The sequence below is a fragment of the Schistocerca nitens genome, chromosome 4 (assembly GCF_023898315.1).
Source record: "Schistocerca nitens isolate TAMUIC-IGC-003100 chromosome 4, iqSchNite1.1, whole genome shotgun sequence".
Lineage (NCBI taxonomy): Eukaryota > Metazoa > Arthropoda > Insecta > Orthoptera > Acrididae > Schistocerca > Schistocerca nitens.
This window is the reverse complement of record NC_064617.1, coordinates 161,496,828-161,514,207: the sequence shown is the minus strand read 5'-3', so window position 1 is coordinate 161,514,207 and position 17,380 is coordinate 161,496,828. Positions and strand designations below refer to the sequence as shown.

The 17,380-nt window shown below is 42.6% G+C and overlaps 1 protein-coding gene across 1 annotated transcript in view; it reads right to left on the bottom strand.

The window, feature by feature from the left end:
• Positions 1-15,107, bottom strand: part of LOC126252177 (carcinine transporter-like) — a 165,185-nt gene extending 150,078 nt beyond the window's left edge. Inside the window, exon 1 of the mRNA XM_049953047.1 lies at positions 15,042-15,107. Within this exon, the coding sequence (XP_049809004.1) occupies positions 15,042-15,101 (60 nt within the window). The 5' untranslated portion in view covers positions 15,102-15,107. The remainder of the gene's footprint in view (positions 1-15,041) is intronic.
• Positions 15,108-17,380: the final 2,273 nt, after the last annotated feature.

Here is a 17,380-nt window from a genome sequence, read left to right as displayed (position 1 = left end):
TGGGTTGTTTGGTGGAGGAGATCAGACAGTGAGGTCATCGGTCTCATCGGATTAGGCAAGCACGGGGAAGGAAGTCGGCCGTGCAAAGGAATCATCCCATCATTGGCATGGAGCGATTTAGGGAAATCGCAAAAAACCTAAATCAGGATGCCCGGAAGCGGAATGAACCGTCGTCCTGCCGAATGAGGGTCCAGTGTGCTAGCCACTGCCCAGCCTCGCCACCTCGTTCGGTAAGGAATTAGTGACTTCTCTATGTATGCTAACAAGGGAGTTGGCTCTCGTTTTCTCATTTTCATTGACTGTCAGAAGTTTTCTTCTAATTTCAGTAGGCTAAGTACAGCCTGCTAAGTGAGAGCGTGACACGCATTACACAGACACTCTAAAAGAATTGGCCTAAGTTCTTTCACACCCCTTATCCTTCATGCAATATCCATAAAGCATTAGTTTACTTTGAATTTTTCAATGAGATATACAAGAATAAACGTGAGTGTAGCGCATTGTCTAAGTCACCCACATTTTTAACCGGTTTAGTGTGTCACGCAAATTTGTACAAATGACATTGATTTCCCTATAAATTTAGACGTCGAGGCATGATTCATATTCGGACCTTTGGTAACGGCTCCAGAGAAACAAAGCCTCAAAATGCGACGCATAAGCTGCACTAACGTCTCTTCAAAGTATACGAATGCATTATAGACAATGCATAAAGGACACAGTTTCTGCGATATTGGCTGTTAACGAACTACGTCCATTTTTTTTAGAATCTGCTCTTAATGTCGCCCACGTTCTTACTTAACTGTAACTCATGCAGTGCAACATGGTGTGTCTTTATACTTCGGAACCTAGTACGAAGCAAAATTTCTTGTGTGTCCCATAAGGGTTATGTTGTTATCTGGCGAAATTATTTATCAGATTGTGGGAGTGATCGAACGGCGAAAAGACTTTTAAGAAGACGCGAACCTTAATCTAGCACTCCAGAAACGTTCATGACACAGTAGTAGACTTATCACCACAATCGCAATGTCTCCAATAATTTCTAAGCCACCAAAGATCCATAACGAAAGATGACCAATCAAGCCTATTGTTAACGGGACCGACGAACGTAGCTGAAATCTGGAGAAGTGTCTGGTTAATTACGACCCAAAATGGGGCATACAGAATCGTATGCGTAGGCTCCTACTTATTTCGTTTCATCTATGCAGGAGCAGCATGTGCAGCAGATTGATACATTTGTCAGCTCAGTCATGATACATTCAGGAACGCATACTACCTGATATCTGTCACCCGGTGCTCAAATGGCTCTGAGCACTATGGGACTCAACTGCCGAGGTCATTAGTCCCCTAGAACTTAGAACTAGTTAAACCTAACTAACCTAAGGACATCACAAACATCCATGCCCGAGGCAGGATTCGAACCTGCGACCGTAGCGGTCTTGCGGTTCCAGACTGCAGCGCCTTTAACCGCACGGCCACTTCGGCCGGCCACCCGGTGCCGTTACGCTTACAGTTAAGTTATTTCACCTGACGTTCTAAATAAATGTGCAAACTGGGAAGTAGATATGTGATCCCTCCTCTCTCCAGTTGCATAAGACATCTTCAAGCAAGCATTGGGTCAACTGCCTTCGGCTTCGCGCGGTTCCACCAACGCTGTTGGCTGCGATATGTGGATTACACTTCCGTTATTTACTTGAAGAAGCAGAGCTTTCCTAAGAAGAAGTTCACTCTTGAACGAACAGTAAGTATGCAGTTCCATTCCTGGACATGGAAGTCTGGAGAACTTCCAACGGAAATGTGGGACAAAATGTCTGCAGGAAACCTACCCGCCACCACCGGGCCCAGAGGTTTTCAGTCTATGGCACGCTGACCTCTCGAGCCCACCGCATCTGTAATGAACACTGTATCAAATAAGAATTGAAAAAGGTAAATAACAGTTTCTGAGGCCACGGATGCAATAGAATAACAAGAAGAGGTTCTAAACAAATCGATCAGCTACTAGTCGTGCACTTACCTTACGTCAAGGGCAACAGTGATCGGGTAGGAATGATGCATCAGAAAAGTTTAGGACAGTGTTGGCAGAATACAGGATTCGGTAGGGACCACTAATGATACAGAAAATGTTGCCAACGCCGCTGTCGTACACAATATACAGTGTGCGTGAGGCGCCGCCTTCACCGAGGAAACCGGAAGGCACGCAGAACAGTAGAGGCAATCGAAATCCTGAATCAGGCTGATCACAAGAAAAACTGATTCGGCATCCCTCCGTCCTGGCTCTCAGAAATCAAATCCTCTAGCGACCGCGGCTCCGTTTCTGCTCAATTAACCTTACTAAAACAGGGCTTGCAGGCGCTTCTTGTTGATTCGTTGCGAGTTACCAACTGCCAGCAGTCCCTTATCTCTCTTTCTGTGTCTCTCTTCTAACACCCACAAATGCACTTGTGTAAAGTATTACATATGTATTGTCGGCAGGCTAATAACACCGTTTGTGCTATAATGAAGCACCGGCTCATCAGCAAATTAGTCTCTTTCCTGAGGATGACCACTGCAACAATGATGAAATGTCGATTCGTTTTAGTATTTTAACTTTTTAAGTATTTTATAAGATGTCGCAGCACCAAATAGAGAAACATTTTAATGAATTGAAACATTTTTGTTGCGACAAGGAGAAGCATTAATTCTAGTGATTTCCGTTTTAGAATAAGTAAGCACGAGAATCGCCGTGATTCTTGGACTTGAGTTCACTTGGGTTAATGATTGTGTGTTTCTAGATACACGAGTTGCAGTCACATGAGCACTGAAATACCCCGTACATACGACAGCAGTTGGTGATAACTTTATGTTGTGCGTCAATGACTTGGAAAACTGTACGTACGTCATCTGTATAGAGTCATGTCCATCAGCTGCCTTGAACAACGTCCCCTACAACCCATGAGTGCAAGAAATGTTCTATACTTACCAGTTACAAAGAGACCGTCCTTTTCGAGAATATCATCAAATGAAGATAAATCAACGACAATGATGCTTTCATAGGAACAATGATTGCGAAAGGGAGAAAGCTGATCAAAAGAGCGAAATCGGTATTTGTGTTTGGTCGATATGACGGAGATTTATAATCAAACTATTTTGCATAAATAGCAACATTTATTACAGATTTGGTAAATTCAGAAAAACTGTGCTCAAAGTGGAAAGACAGAATAAGTCACGCCATGGGTGAGTTCCACGTAATTTAATAAAAGACGGTGAAGAACCACACTGGTTCCGTGGTACGATTAGAACATGTTTTGAAAACAGACGTTACTATACTCTTGCTGTAAGAGATATTGTAAGGATGCTGACAGAAGGAAAGTTAATAGCAGCTCATTCCACCGTGAAGTCTGTCAGGCACGAAGTCTACAATAATTTCGACAATGAAGAAGTTCTAAAAAATTCAGGTTGTATGTGAAGTCAATAAATAGGATTAAACCGTTCCTTTAATATCTCGTGGATCGATCAGACGTTGAAACTAAACACAACAAGTGTAAGTTTTAGATTCCACCTTTAAAAATATATAGATGCAAGGCAATACTATAGTAGCAATATTCGACCGCCTCATAGACCCTCAAACTAGCCATATCGATATTAGCACCAGGCATTGAAAGACAATCAAACAACTGAAAGCGAAAAAGGCACGTGATTGTGATGGATTTATGATTATATCTTTCACAAAATACGCGACAGAATTGGCTCCTTTCGTAGCTCATAATTATCGAGAAACGCTTGCGCAACTAACAGCTACACTGATGACCCAAATTATGATGACCACTTGCTTAATAGTTTTTTGTCAGTCTTGGTAACGAAATACTTCACTGATTCAGCGTATCAGGGATCCGACAGTTTGTTGATAGGTTTGTGTAGGTATGTAACATTAGATGTCTACGCACAGGTCATATAATTCGCGTAAATAACGAGCCACTGATTTGCGTAGGCGGTGATGGCACCCGATAGCGACCCAGATGGGTTCCGTAGGATTTACACCAGGCGAACTGGGTCACCGAGACATCAACGTGATTTCGCTATAATGCTGCTGAAACCACTTGGCTCCGAGACATGGACTTTCATGCTGCTGAAAGATGACGTCGGGGAAGACATCAGATGGTTAGCACCTGTGTCTTCGATTACTCTTACACAGGTCCAACGCAAGTGTAGCAGAATGTCCCACATAACATGATATTGCTCCCACCAGCCTGCGTCTGTAGCGCGTTGCACGTTTCGAGCAGCCGTTCACATCGATGATGGTGTTTGTTCTGATGACCATCGACCTAGTGCATAAAAAATCTTATTCACCCTAAGCGTTAACAGGTTTCCGCTGATCAACGGTCGAACCCCGATGGTCCGGTGCACACTGCAATTGTAACTGACGGTGTCCTGGGGTCAACATATGAACACATAGGAGTGGCTTGCTTCAGAGCTCCATCTTCACCAATGTTCGATAAATAGTTTGCTCCGAAATACTTGGGAGTGCACCAGTATTGTACTCGTTAGGCAGAGATGCCACAGACCAGCATTCAGCCTACTATTCAGAGCAGATATGCTTCCAAACCCTTCGTTCAGTGAAGATCCGTGGATGTCCAGTGTCATTTTCACTGTCCTTCTACCTCTTGCCGTAGATGCTTACAACAGTAGCGGATGAACATTCGACCACCTTTGCCGTTTTAGAGATATTCGTTCACAAGACTGCGTAGTAAAAACTTCCCTTTGTGAAAATCGCTTATCTTAATGAATTTCCCCATTTGAAACCCACGTCCTCTCTAGTGTGACCCCCGTCCTTGTCAGCTCAGCTTACAGAATTTTGTTACAGCGTCACGTGCCCCAGACGCCACCAGTCTGTATCCAAGCTCATACTGCTTCGGCTGATCGGTGTATGTGTGACTGAAAAAGTACACTCATTCTTGTCATCTGAAACTGAAGTAGGAGCGATGCAAAGAGTTATAGGTAAATATCACATGTGCATGAAGTTCAGGATGATAAAACCTAATCCAAGCCCCGAAAATATTATGTTCTTAACAAAAGACAGTACGCTTCACTTGGCGGCGAATATTTCACGTAAACGATAGTAACGTACGGTGTACCAAACCGTAGCTTAGTAGGCCCACGATTTTTCAGTATACATGTTCATGAGCACTATAAAACTGGGAAAGGTGTTCGTTAAAATGTCAACTTTTAAATTAGCCTTATTCCACGGGTTCTGAATCTTAAACATGTTATACAGATGTCTGACACTCCACATCAAGTAATTAATGTGTCACTCTCTTTGATTACTCAAGTATAGACGTGTCTACTAGGTGTGACGATATAGGTTCTGTTACTGTGTCAAAAAATGGCTCTGACCACTATGGGACTTAACTGCTGAGGTCATCAGCCCCTAGAACTTAAAACTACTTAAACCTAACTAACCTAAGGACATCACACACATCCAAGCCCGAGGCAGGATTCGAACCTGCGACCGTAGCAGTCGTGCGGTTCCAGACTGTAGCGCCTAGAACCGCTCGGTTACTGTGTCAGTTACCGTAGCGACGACATACGGTAAGTATCCAACCGAGCCTATTAATTTTAAATCTTATATAACAAAAGCCATTTTCATTTGTATGATGCTGTGTTTTTGATATCATGAGGGGCAGAAAATCAACCAAATACTTCGTAATTCGTTGTACATTAACTACAATCAGCATTTTTCTCTTATTACAACATACCATAACAAAACTGAATTGAGATTATTTTCCTTTTGTAAAAAATATTAAACGAAATGTTCGTGTGGCATTGTTGGCCGGGAGGCCCCATTCGGGGGAGTTCGGCCGCCGTATTGCAAGTCCTCTTTAGTTGACGCCACTTCGGCGACTTGCGAGTCAATGATGACGAAAATGATGATGAAGAACACACGACACCCAGTCCCTTGCTTGGTATGCAGTAACGCTACCGCTACGCTACGGAGGCAATACTGTGTTTATTCTTACGGCAATACTACAACAAAGGGTCGAGACGAATTTACGGCGAATCCAATTTCATCGCACTAGTTCACACATACACACTTGTTTTGAATGGCAACATCGAAAATCCTCTGCGTAAGTTTCTCCATTGTTTTCTTACTTGATGAGGACAAATAAATCCTTCATATTGCACCAAAAGTAAAAATCCAATGGTTTTAATCAAGACTGGGTGCTGACCGCCGACGTGGTCCATAGCGTCCTGTTCATCGTCCTGGAAATTGTCTATTCAAATATCTTCATAATCTTTGATCATCATAGGGGAATCACATGTTATGACGCACAGACAACGGAATATTTTCTAAAAAAAAATATAACAATGTAGTCTCTAGGTATGTTCGATAATTGTGACAAGTCACTCGTGCAGGTAACACGAGGCGCAATAATGTAATCAACAATTGTACCACTAAATGATATTCTCAGAAAAGCGGTGCTGAAAATGTGTTTTCTCTAATTGTGTACATTACATGAGGGCATATTACGGAAATTAGTTATTCCTGTGCGAGTGAAACACGCTTCATCTGTGATGAGTATTTTGCTTACAAAATCCTGCTGCGCACTTTGCAATAAAATCACTGTGAGAATCCTCGTTGCGGATGGAAATTAGGCTCTTCCAACGGTTGCATGCATTGAAAGTGGTGGGGTGGAAAGCTAGTTCGCGTCCGTAGTGCAACACTACACGTGCACCCTGGGTAACACTAAATGAGCTAGCACATACTGGCAGTCAATCTGAGGATCACCTGACTATAAGACACTTTCAGTAAGAGTTATGTCACCAGGCAGACCAAACGGCCCTTCTCAGGTCCTTCTGACCAGGAAACTCGGACCCGTGGTTCGAATTTGTCACATAAACATAGAAGGCATAAGCTATTCTAAGTGCCAGTTTCTATCAAAACTATAAAAAAATGACAACATTGACTTGGTTGCTATACAGGGAACTCATTGTGATACAGTCCAACAACTAAATAAAAGGGGCAAAATACCAGGCTATGAAATGTTGGGAGCGACCTATCATAGGTCTTATGGAGTGGCCACATATGTCAAACAAGATATTGAAAACACTTTCCTAATTTCTACATCCACAAACGAAGACATTCATAACGTTGTCACAAAAATCGGAAGCATTACTGTCTCCAAAATTTATAAGCCACCTGCTACACCTTGGCCAGCCCACGCTCTTCAAACTCAGCCACATCCTGCTGCATACGTTGGGGATTTCAATAGTCATCATGAACAGTGGAAGTATAAAGACAGCGATGCAAATGGAGAAGCACTAGCAAAATGGGCAGAAGACGAATACTTATACCATGCATTCGATGCTAAGGATCGATTTACGTTTAGATCAGCTGCCTGGAGACAGGAATACAATCCTGACCTGTGTTTCGTCTCGTCCAACAACAGAGACAAACCTCTCAAGGCCTTGCGTAGAGTTCTGTCCGACTTTCCGCACAGTCAACACCGTCCAATCATTATAGAGGTAGGAACTCAAATTCCCCTAATTACCTCTATTCCTCGCCCACGATGGAATTTTAAAAAAGCCAACTGGACTGGGTTCTCCACAGATCTGGACAAATGTTTGGGATGGATACAACCTACTATCAAAAATTACCAAAGATTTGTTGGTGCCATGAGAAGCACTGCCAAGAAGCACATACCAAGAGGGTACCGCAAAGAATACATCCCTGGATGGTCCCAATCCTGCGAAGAACTATACCAGAGCTTCCTTGAATCAGGAGACCAGGAAATAGCGGATGAACTGCTTCACAGCTTGGATGCCACCAGAAGACAGAAGTGGACGGAAACTGTAGAAAGCCTCAATTTCCAAACATCTAGCAGGCAAGCATGGTCACTGCTGAGAAAACTAGGTAGCAGCCCACTAGCACAACGACAAAAAGCAGCTGTAAGACCAAATTCTATAGCTGCACATCTAGTTAACACGTCTAGGACACCAAAGGATAAAACTCATACATTCCAAGTGAAGAGAGAACTCAAAATCTTAAAACATGAAGCCACAGAAACTGAACTCACTCGCCCTTTCTCTAGCGAAGACATAGAAAAAGCTCTGAAAGATGTCAAACCAACAAAGGCACCAGGTTTCGACAACGTTCACTCTTAATTCATAATAAACTGTGGCCAGTATACAAAAGTATGGCTGGCTCAATTTTTCACAAACATAATGCAAACTGGCAATATCCCACAAGAACTCAAATGATCTAAGGTAATAGCTATTCTAAAGCCTGAGAAGCCAACTGACAACCTAACAAGCTACAGACCAATTGCTCTGCTGTCTGTAATTTATAAACTACTAGAGAGGCTTATATATAACAGAATTAGCCCAGAATTGTTCAGGGCGATCCCAGTTGAACAGGCAGGCTTTCAGCCAGGAAGAGGTTGTACTGACCAGGTGTTGTCACTCACTACCTACATTGAGGCGGGATTCCAGAGAAAATTGAAAACATCAGTCGCCTTTATTGACCTCTCAGCAGCTTACGACACTGTGTGGAGAGAAGATATCATGTACAAAATTCTACGAGTAATTCCTTGCAAATCTATAGAACGCTTAATAGACAGCATGATCAAAGATAGGGTGTTCCTAATAAGTATGGGCACTGACTACAGCTCCATCAAAAAACTAAAGAATGGCTTACCACAAGGATCAGTGCTTGCACCACTGCTGTTTAGCCTCTATATTGCAGAACTGCCGGAAACACAATCAAGAAAGTTCGGGTATGCTGACGATTGGGCCCTCGCTACAAGATGTAGCTCAATGGAAGCATCTGAGGATATCCTAACGAAAGACCTGAAGATAATGGGTGAATATTTCCGTAAATGGAGACTTCAACCAAATGCTTCCAAAACAGAGGTTAGTTGCTTCCATCTCAACAACAAACTCGCTGGAAAGGAACTCAACATTCGATTTGAAAACACTGTTCTCAGGCATAACAAAACTCCGAAGTACTTGGGCATGACGCTGGACAGAACACTATCTTTTAAAGAGCACCTAACAAAGACTGCCGAAAAATTAAAGACAAGGAACAACATTATTCAAAAGCTCTGTGGTACTACCTGGGGAGCAGCGGCGTCCACTCTCCGCACCTCCGCTTTAGCAATTGTATTCTCGGCTGCCGAATACTGTGCTCCGATCTGGCTCAACAGCCCACATGTAAAAAAGGTGGATGTCCAGTTGCATAACACCCTAAGGATGATTTCAGGAGTAATTAAACCCACTCCAACGCAATGGCTCCCAATATTAAGCCACATCCTGCCGCCACACCTGCGACGTACTGACGCCCTTGTACGTGAATACAAAAACATCATGGGAAATCGAGGCCTGCCAATCCACCAAGACACTGAGGCTGCAAACACTAATAGGCTTCGATCTAGGAACCCGCCAACAAGAACAGCAAGGAACTGTGTACAAGAAGGTTTCAGTACCACAAACGCATGGTCTGAAAAATGGAACGCATGGAAAAATCATAACATGCCTTGCATCACACAAAAGCCACCTGGTTTTGACCTACCGCGCAAAACGTGGTCCACTCTAAATAGGATTAGAACTCGTCATGGCAGATGTGCTTACTCCCTGTATTAATGGGGTAAAATACCATCCCCTCAGTGTGACTGCGGAGAAAGTCAGACCATCAGCCACATTGTTGAAGAGTGTTCCAGAAGAGCCTATAATGGGAGCCCCGACGACTTCCTGCTCGCAACTCCAGTCGATAGATTTTATTAATAGACTTGATGTTTCTTTGTAATCCGTAAACTTTGTTATATTAGTAATGTTGGTTGGCAATTATTAACGTTTGTTATATTAGTGATTTGTCTGTTTGTTTCTTATGTGTGTGTATTGCCATACGATAAATAAAATAAATAAATTGAAAGTGGTAAGGCCGCAGACAGTTCTCTCTCAAAGGGCGATAAACCACAGTGTCCGAGGCACTCACTTGGCAGGTGATGACTGTGCGTGGTACTTTCGTGATGCGGTCCGGAATTTTTTTCTCAGCTTCCATGGTATGTTCTTCATGTAATGCACCTCTGTCTTCTGCGTGGGGCAGTAAACAGTCAGTATCTCTGAATGTATGCGAGTTTATAGGAAGTCGCAAGTTGTATTCCATTGTGATTTTATTTCATAATAAAATAAAAGCATAACAGAATAGACAATATATTTCGCATACAGAATTAAATGTAAAAAGATAAAGATAACTACTGTACTTAGTAACGAATGAATTGAAAAATAATCGAGTAAAACCAGAGACTTTGGGAAACAGAAACAAATGTCGATCGTGCGAAGTGTTGGAAGCGTCCTATATAAATTCGTGCAGCTGCCCACGCAACACTTTCTGCTTCGCGACAAATTAACTGAAAATCGCTTAATCCAGCGATAGGCGATCTCCTGTGCATCCTAACGTTATCTGAGTTGTAGAAACGTCTGCACAGGTCACTCGAAGTCTGTCGACGATCGACGTACTGCCATGACTCATGCTCCCAGGCTCTAGTTGCATATGTGTTAGGGCCGCATCTCGTGGTCTAATGGCTGGATCACTGGATACCTGGTTGCATTCCCGGCCGATTTGGGGACTTCCTCTGCCCGGGTGTTTGTCTTACATTAGATCACCATCATCATCATTACCTGTGACAGTGGTTAGGTAGGACTCTGTAAATATTGGGACTTTGTACGGACGCTGATGACCGCGCAGTTGAGCGCCCCACAAACTAAACATCACCATCATCTGTGCCGGCGACTCATACTCACCATGTTAATACGCGCGGCGGTGCATAATATGAATCGATTCCTTACATAAGAGCACCTGTGCTGGGGAAGGGGGCGGGACATGCATCCCGTAGTGTCTCGATCCTGTTTAATTAATTTTCCCAGTCCACTGGACAGAATGTTTAAACAGGTCTTGTCTTATCTGGGTCAATGGTCTCTCCTTGTCTAAAAACATTGTCCCGAATTTTTTCTGGAGAAACTGTAGAAAATTGACATACGTTTTACTACACTTTTAAATAAATTACTTGTGTGCAACTAACAGGATTTTTTGCCGCCTTGTACCACTTAGACGATCCAGATGGTTAGGCGCCATACCTGGAAAGAAAGCAGCGGATTTTAGGTTTCTAATCGAATCACGTAAGGCGCGCTCAAACTGAACGTTACATTAGCTACTGTTCCATATTATCCCTACGGAGCGATGGCGAATAAAACTGCATTGTGGCTCCCACTGGAACAGGACATCGCGAACACATCGTTCAGTATGCTTTGGAGCCTGCGAGGGCCGCTTGTTATGTACGTGAGCCCTATCGATTCAGTCACTAACCTCTCTCTTCCTAACTGTTTGCAGTCAGCTTTCTGCCAGTTGCTCTGGTTCGATGGTATTCTTGGCTGGTCCTTACACGTTGTTGACTACTATTATGGCAGCTTCCTTTGAAGTTACTTTCTGTTAGCTAATCACGCAACGACCTAAAGTAATGTGTGGCAAGTGTGAGAGTTGCATTTTGCAGCTAGGCATGATATATGCCTGTAGAATTTCCAGAATGATAAATGAGCCTTTGCTCATGCTCAAACTTAACATCCATTATCCAGTGTAGCAGCTAGCTATCGATGGGCATGGTACAGTATCGATTTTTCATTCGTTTATCGGTACCTTATGTATACTGACTATATCATACTCTCGTTTATTTAAATATGTTCAGATATTCTGATGTATCTGGAGTTTCTGACTGTTCAATTCTTTCCCCAAAGGACCGCTTGTACAGCACAAGGTCCACACCGGGACCACTGTACTCGTTTGTTTTGGATTGGGTCAAAATTATCACAAACTTCATTGTAGCATCTACAAATTCTTTTAATTCCCGTGTTATTTATAAAATTCCTGTCTAATGATCCGTCTACCTACAGGCCATTGTGTTCAGTTTCTAAACTGGACGTAATTTCAACGACGAGCTTTAATCAGTATTCCAGTATTCTGCTTTCAGCAGAAACGATGATTAATGTAAAAAAAAGCTTCAGTATGCACAAGTTTTTACAAAACTGCAGAAACCTTTTCCTATTTTTACATGCTATGTAAACTCCGTCTCAGCGGGCCTCGGAAAGCCCAGTGGTACATTTCCACCGCCGTGTCATCCTCAGCCGATAACTGGATATCGATATGGAAGGCTGAGTAGTCAGATCACAGCTCTCCTGGTCTTGACAGTTTTTTGAGACCGGAGCCGTTGTTTCTCAACCAAATAAATCCTCAGCTGGCTTGCCAACAGCGCTCGACGGACTCAAGCGGTCACCCTTCCAGCTGTTAACCAACACCGAGGTCGCTTATTTTCAGCGATCTGACGGGAACGTGTTTAACCACTGCGACAAGAACATTGGGCACCTGCTTTATAGCTTGTCGGGTAAAAAGTGGAATGTACACTCCAATACAGCTTTCTGCCTATCATATTATGTTTAACGTTGTTGCTGTACACCTTATACATTAATAAATACGACAAACTGCACTGATGGATTCCTGACTGGAATAGAGAAGAAAGGTCCTACGAACTTGTGTTTGCAAATGGATGTGTTCATGCAACAACAACAACAAATCGTCGAGGAACACAGTAGGGATCTGCAGCGCATCCACGTCACAACAAATGTTCAGGCGGGCCTCCATGGGATTGCTGGTGATACGGATAGTTGCGGTTCTCATGCAGGATACACATATCGTACCTTAGCTTACACCATGTTGGTGGGCCACTTGCCTGAAACTTCTACTACAGTTCGTCTCAATATCGTGTAGATCCGGTCCACCATCTCCCTGCATGTTCGTTTGTCTGAAAGGACTCATGATCACACAAACTACAAAAAGGCTTGAACTGTTGTGCGATGTGTCTGGTGTCTGTGAGCGTACTTGTTTTGTTATAGCCATGCTGCCTCTCGACCGTTTCCATCTGCTTGGCCGTACTCCACCTCGTCTTGTGCCCGACGTGAATACCGGACCATTCTGCAGCATGCAGTACTGTGTGTCAGTCACATAGCCGCTATCACGCGATGAACCCAAGGCACGTGGTCAAACTGTTGTAGGTAAGCTCCATCTAGTGTGGCAACTATGCGTTTCTCGACAGATGTTCAGAGAACCTTTCTTACTCGATTCGCAGCTTGTTGGTTTTATTAATGTTCACCGTGTATATCAAGTTAGTGTGGTAAAGTGCTTACCATCCAGACATGCATGCTCATTCCATATGACAAATCACAAAGGTCGATTATATGTTCTCCGAGTAGACCGTAAAATTGCTTGCAGTATCAAAGATCATAGATTCCATTCATGTATTCATTTACACATACTTTTCTGTCCTTAGCGCAATGTAAGCACATCTTACTCTCGCATATGAGTATAACACGCGGTAAGACTGATGTACCGGTGACACTGGAGTTGTGACCCGGAAAATTATCACCGTCGTAAGGAATTGCGGGATAACTTCGACAGAAGTTGCACCTGATTTAACTAATGGCAGCTCTTTATAAAGGGGGATAAGTGTAACATAACGCCTATGACAAAGAGAAAGAACGGTATAGTTAAGTGGTGAACGTCTTGAGCTGGTCACATTGTATGACTAGGAAGTGGTATGAAATGAAATGAAACCGGTAAATCAATATTAGGGCAAAGAACGGATGAGTTAGACTCTTACGAACGTTTTCTTGGAATGTATGGTGAATCTGTAAAGAAAATTTCATCAATGAAGCTAGTGAAACCACTTCTAGAATATTGTTCTCTTTTTTGGAGTAGCCGCAGAAACAGACTTTGAAATAACTCAAAAGCACGTTTTCATTGTGAATGTGCTACAATTTGTGTGTCACCAACGTATACATGCTGTAGTGATTGTGAGCAAAAGATATGAGTGATTAGTTCGCTTACATACATATTACGCAGGCACTCTTCCCTCGCTCAGTACGCAAACCGAATAGGATATGAAGTTCGCAACAACGGTGCGATGTACCCTCCACCATGAACTACACATTGACGAGTGAAAAATTTATGTAGATCTGTAGATACAGAGGTAACAGTTGCAATTTTGCACCCTGTATACCCTCAGTCCACCAACAAATTCTGCAATGTTTTCGTCCTACTAGTTATACTACTACTAGCTGTTACCCGCTTTGCTCATATATATCTAGTTTCGTTATGATGAGTGATGGTAAGTAAATAAGCTACTGCATATGCAATAACATCAGCTCCTCTCTTCCTGCTGGGGTGAGCATAACTTATAGTGTGGGAGCGGGGAGGCGGGGCTGCGGGTTAGCAGCGCTCAGTTATCATCGAGTTATTGAAGCAGCTACACATTACATAATGTGCGCATTATGCAAGGAACTTAATAACCTTTTAACATGGGTTATGTTCACTGATTTAAAACAAAATGTTCCATTCCCAACTTGACCCTCTCGGGGGTCGATTTTTTTCCTTTACTTTATAATCTAGCCTAAGTTCCTTCTGATGTTTCAATCTGTCTCCATACAAATTTTCATCAAAATGGATTCAGCGGTTTAGTTGTGAAAACATAACACAGAACGGTTCGTTCCCATTTAGTAATATTACTATTGAAACAAGGTTTAAACACGGTCGGCACTGTATAAGCATTGTGCTACTTATGTCGAATCATTCTGCGTAGAACATATAGATAAAAGAAGCTTGACCAAAATCATTAAGTTCCAATTCCACAGATAAAATGGAATTTTCAAAACGTACATATTTATCCCTAATTGGCGCAATATTCTTCAAAGCAGTAAATATGTTGTACTAAACACTTTATAAAGTGGTCTGTCTTCTCCAACTGGGTTCACGCTAACTATGCACAAAACTTCAAAGAAATGGGTTGGGCGGTTTAGTCTTGAAATCGTAACAGACAGAGTTGCTTTTGCGTTAAAATAGTCGTATGGATATTGGCAAAAAGTAACAGTTGGTTACTGGAAATTCTCCGTGGAATTCCAAAGTTAATGGCCAGAAGTATATGTAAATAAGGGAAATACACATCGTTTCTGATATTAATGTTTGTTCATACCTCCATCTCGTGCTGCTCGACGCAGAGAGAATCACTCACAGTTGCCGAAGTGAAAGACATGTCAGAAACTCACGACTGTGGCACGACTCGTGCGAATACCTTGTGGTGTAAGCAGCTACAATGAGGGAACTTTATCTCTTGACACACTAACAACCTTGTAAGAAGTAGATAACCACAGGTTGGAAATGTTCTTCCAGGTGATTGTAAGTGACTGGATGATAAGGTATGAATGCGCAGGGTGTATGATTTACTGAAGGATAATTACGATTGTAGCAACTGTATCTGTACGGAGATACAGGCAGTGAGCGACAGTGGGGTGAGCACTTCAAACAATAATGCTTCTTTTCCAGAGGTCTTCACAGAGGAAATTTGGCACAGTCTCTTAAATGACAAATACCAGTTAATTTAGTACAGTTTAAACAAAGCATTGAGAATCAGATTCACTTTGAAATTAAGTGAAAATGGTTTTAAACATCACGACCATTAAGTTTGGAGATTTATCAACGCTATCATAATTATCGAAGCACTTTTGTAATAAAAGACAAAGTAAAGCTCTTTATTCATATCTTTAAAATACTTGTTTAGCGTCAACATTCATAGATGGCAGGTTTCAAAGGCAATAGCAAGTTTTAATGAGCCCCTCTGTAGCAAGAGTACCTAGTTAAGACACCAAAGAAACTCGTCTCTCAACAGAAATCATGTTTGCCTTACTAGCTACGAAATCCACCATCACCAATGGACCCATTAACTACGGCATAAAGAGAAGAATGTTACACACAAGCTATGCACTTCAGTCCGTGAAAAACATAACCACTCATAGGTATCTAAACATGAAACGTGTGTCAAGAATAATTACTAGTTAAACTATACATGGAAGTACACTATACTTGAAAATCCGAAGACACAAATACCATCACTTTATGTAACTTCAATGCCTAGTTGGCTCGTTTTTTACATTAATAAACTTCTAGAGAGTAAACAGGTTGCAAACTGGTTTCATTCAAGAAAGCCACTTAGTGTTCAACATAAATACTTGTAATATCGGCAAAATGCGGACAGGGGCGGTAAAATTCAAACAGTTCTCCTACAGAACAGAATGCGCTGGGCCAGATTAACAAATGAAGCTTCACAAAATTCAACACAATCCTGCTGCACAGCTGAGAGTGCTGTAAATCACCAGCTAGTAGGTCTCCGCAACCTGCCGCCCAGTTCGAAGAATTGTCTGGCAGAAATCTTCAATGCAACAATGCAACGCGCTGTGGCACGAAACTGCTCGATGACGTCATTTCTCTGTCTGCATGACACCCCGATAAGCATCTGGTACAACTCCTCCGCTGCAGTGCGAGGCGCCTGTGTTGTCTTTCACACCAGGCAGCGTAGCTAACAACAGCTGCAGCGGAAAACCCGGGTAGCATCACATCTCTCTCCATCTTGTGCAGCAATAAATTCACACTTTTCCTCTTCAAGCTTCTCGTATGGAACCGCGTCGAATACCAACATGCCTTGTTCAGCAACACGATATTTGAGAATGAGATTTTCACTCTGCAGCGGAGTGTGCGCTGATATGAAACTTCCTGGCAGAATGAAGCTGTGTTCCCCGGCCGAGACTCAAACTCGGGACCTTCGCCTTTCGTGGGCAAATGCTCTACCAACTGAGCTACCCAAGCATGACTCACGACCCGTTCTCACAGCTTTACTTTTGCCAGTACCTCGTCTCCTACCTTTCAGACTTTCGAGTCTCGGTCCGGCACACAGTTTTAATCTGCCAGGAAGTTTCAACACCATTTTTGTCTCATCAGGTATCGATAGGAGCCAGTGCGTGGCTCAGCCTCCCCATCCTAGTGTGATACCTGGGGGAGGTCATCAGTATAAACGTCTTCTAAGTCTGAATTCTTCCATCTTTAGCTAGTCTTAAATGAACTCTTTGTATCTTTCCCACGGCCGTGCTTTACACCCAAAGGTAATACTTGTAACGACCTTGTAAATTTAATAGTAACCAACAATATTCGGAAGTGGTTTCCCTTGAACTTTTTCGCCACTCTTACTTTGGTCATAAGAAATTTGATCCAAAGTAAATCTCCGAATACCACCGAGGCAGATTGTCTCGTCTGATTATAATATGGAGCCTCTCTCCAGAGTGGAAGCCGAATGTTTCTGAGTGCCCTAGACCAGTTGTTTTAATATTTCAGCATCAGTGATCGTCGGAATCGTATAATACATATTCCACTTACATTTTATTGTAGAATTAAATGGATTCGTGAACATCAGACTTGATGGAATAGTCTTGTGGGTCACATAGACCGCCGAATGCATGGCAAAGACATATCCCAAGCAGTTCC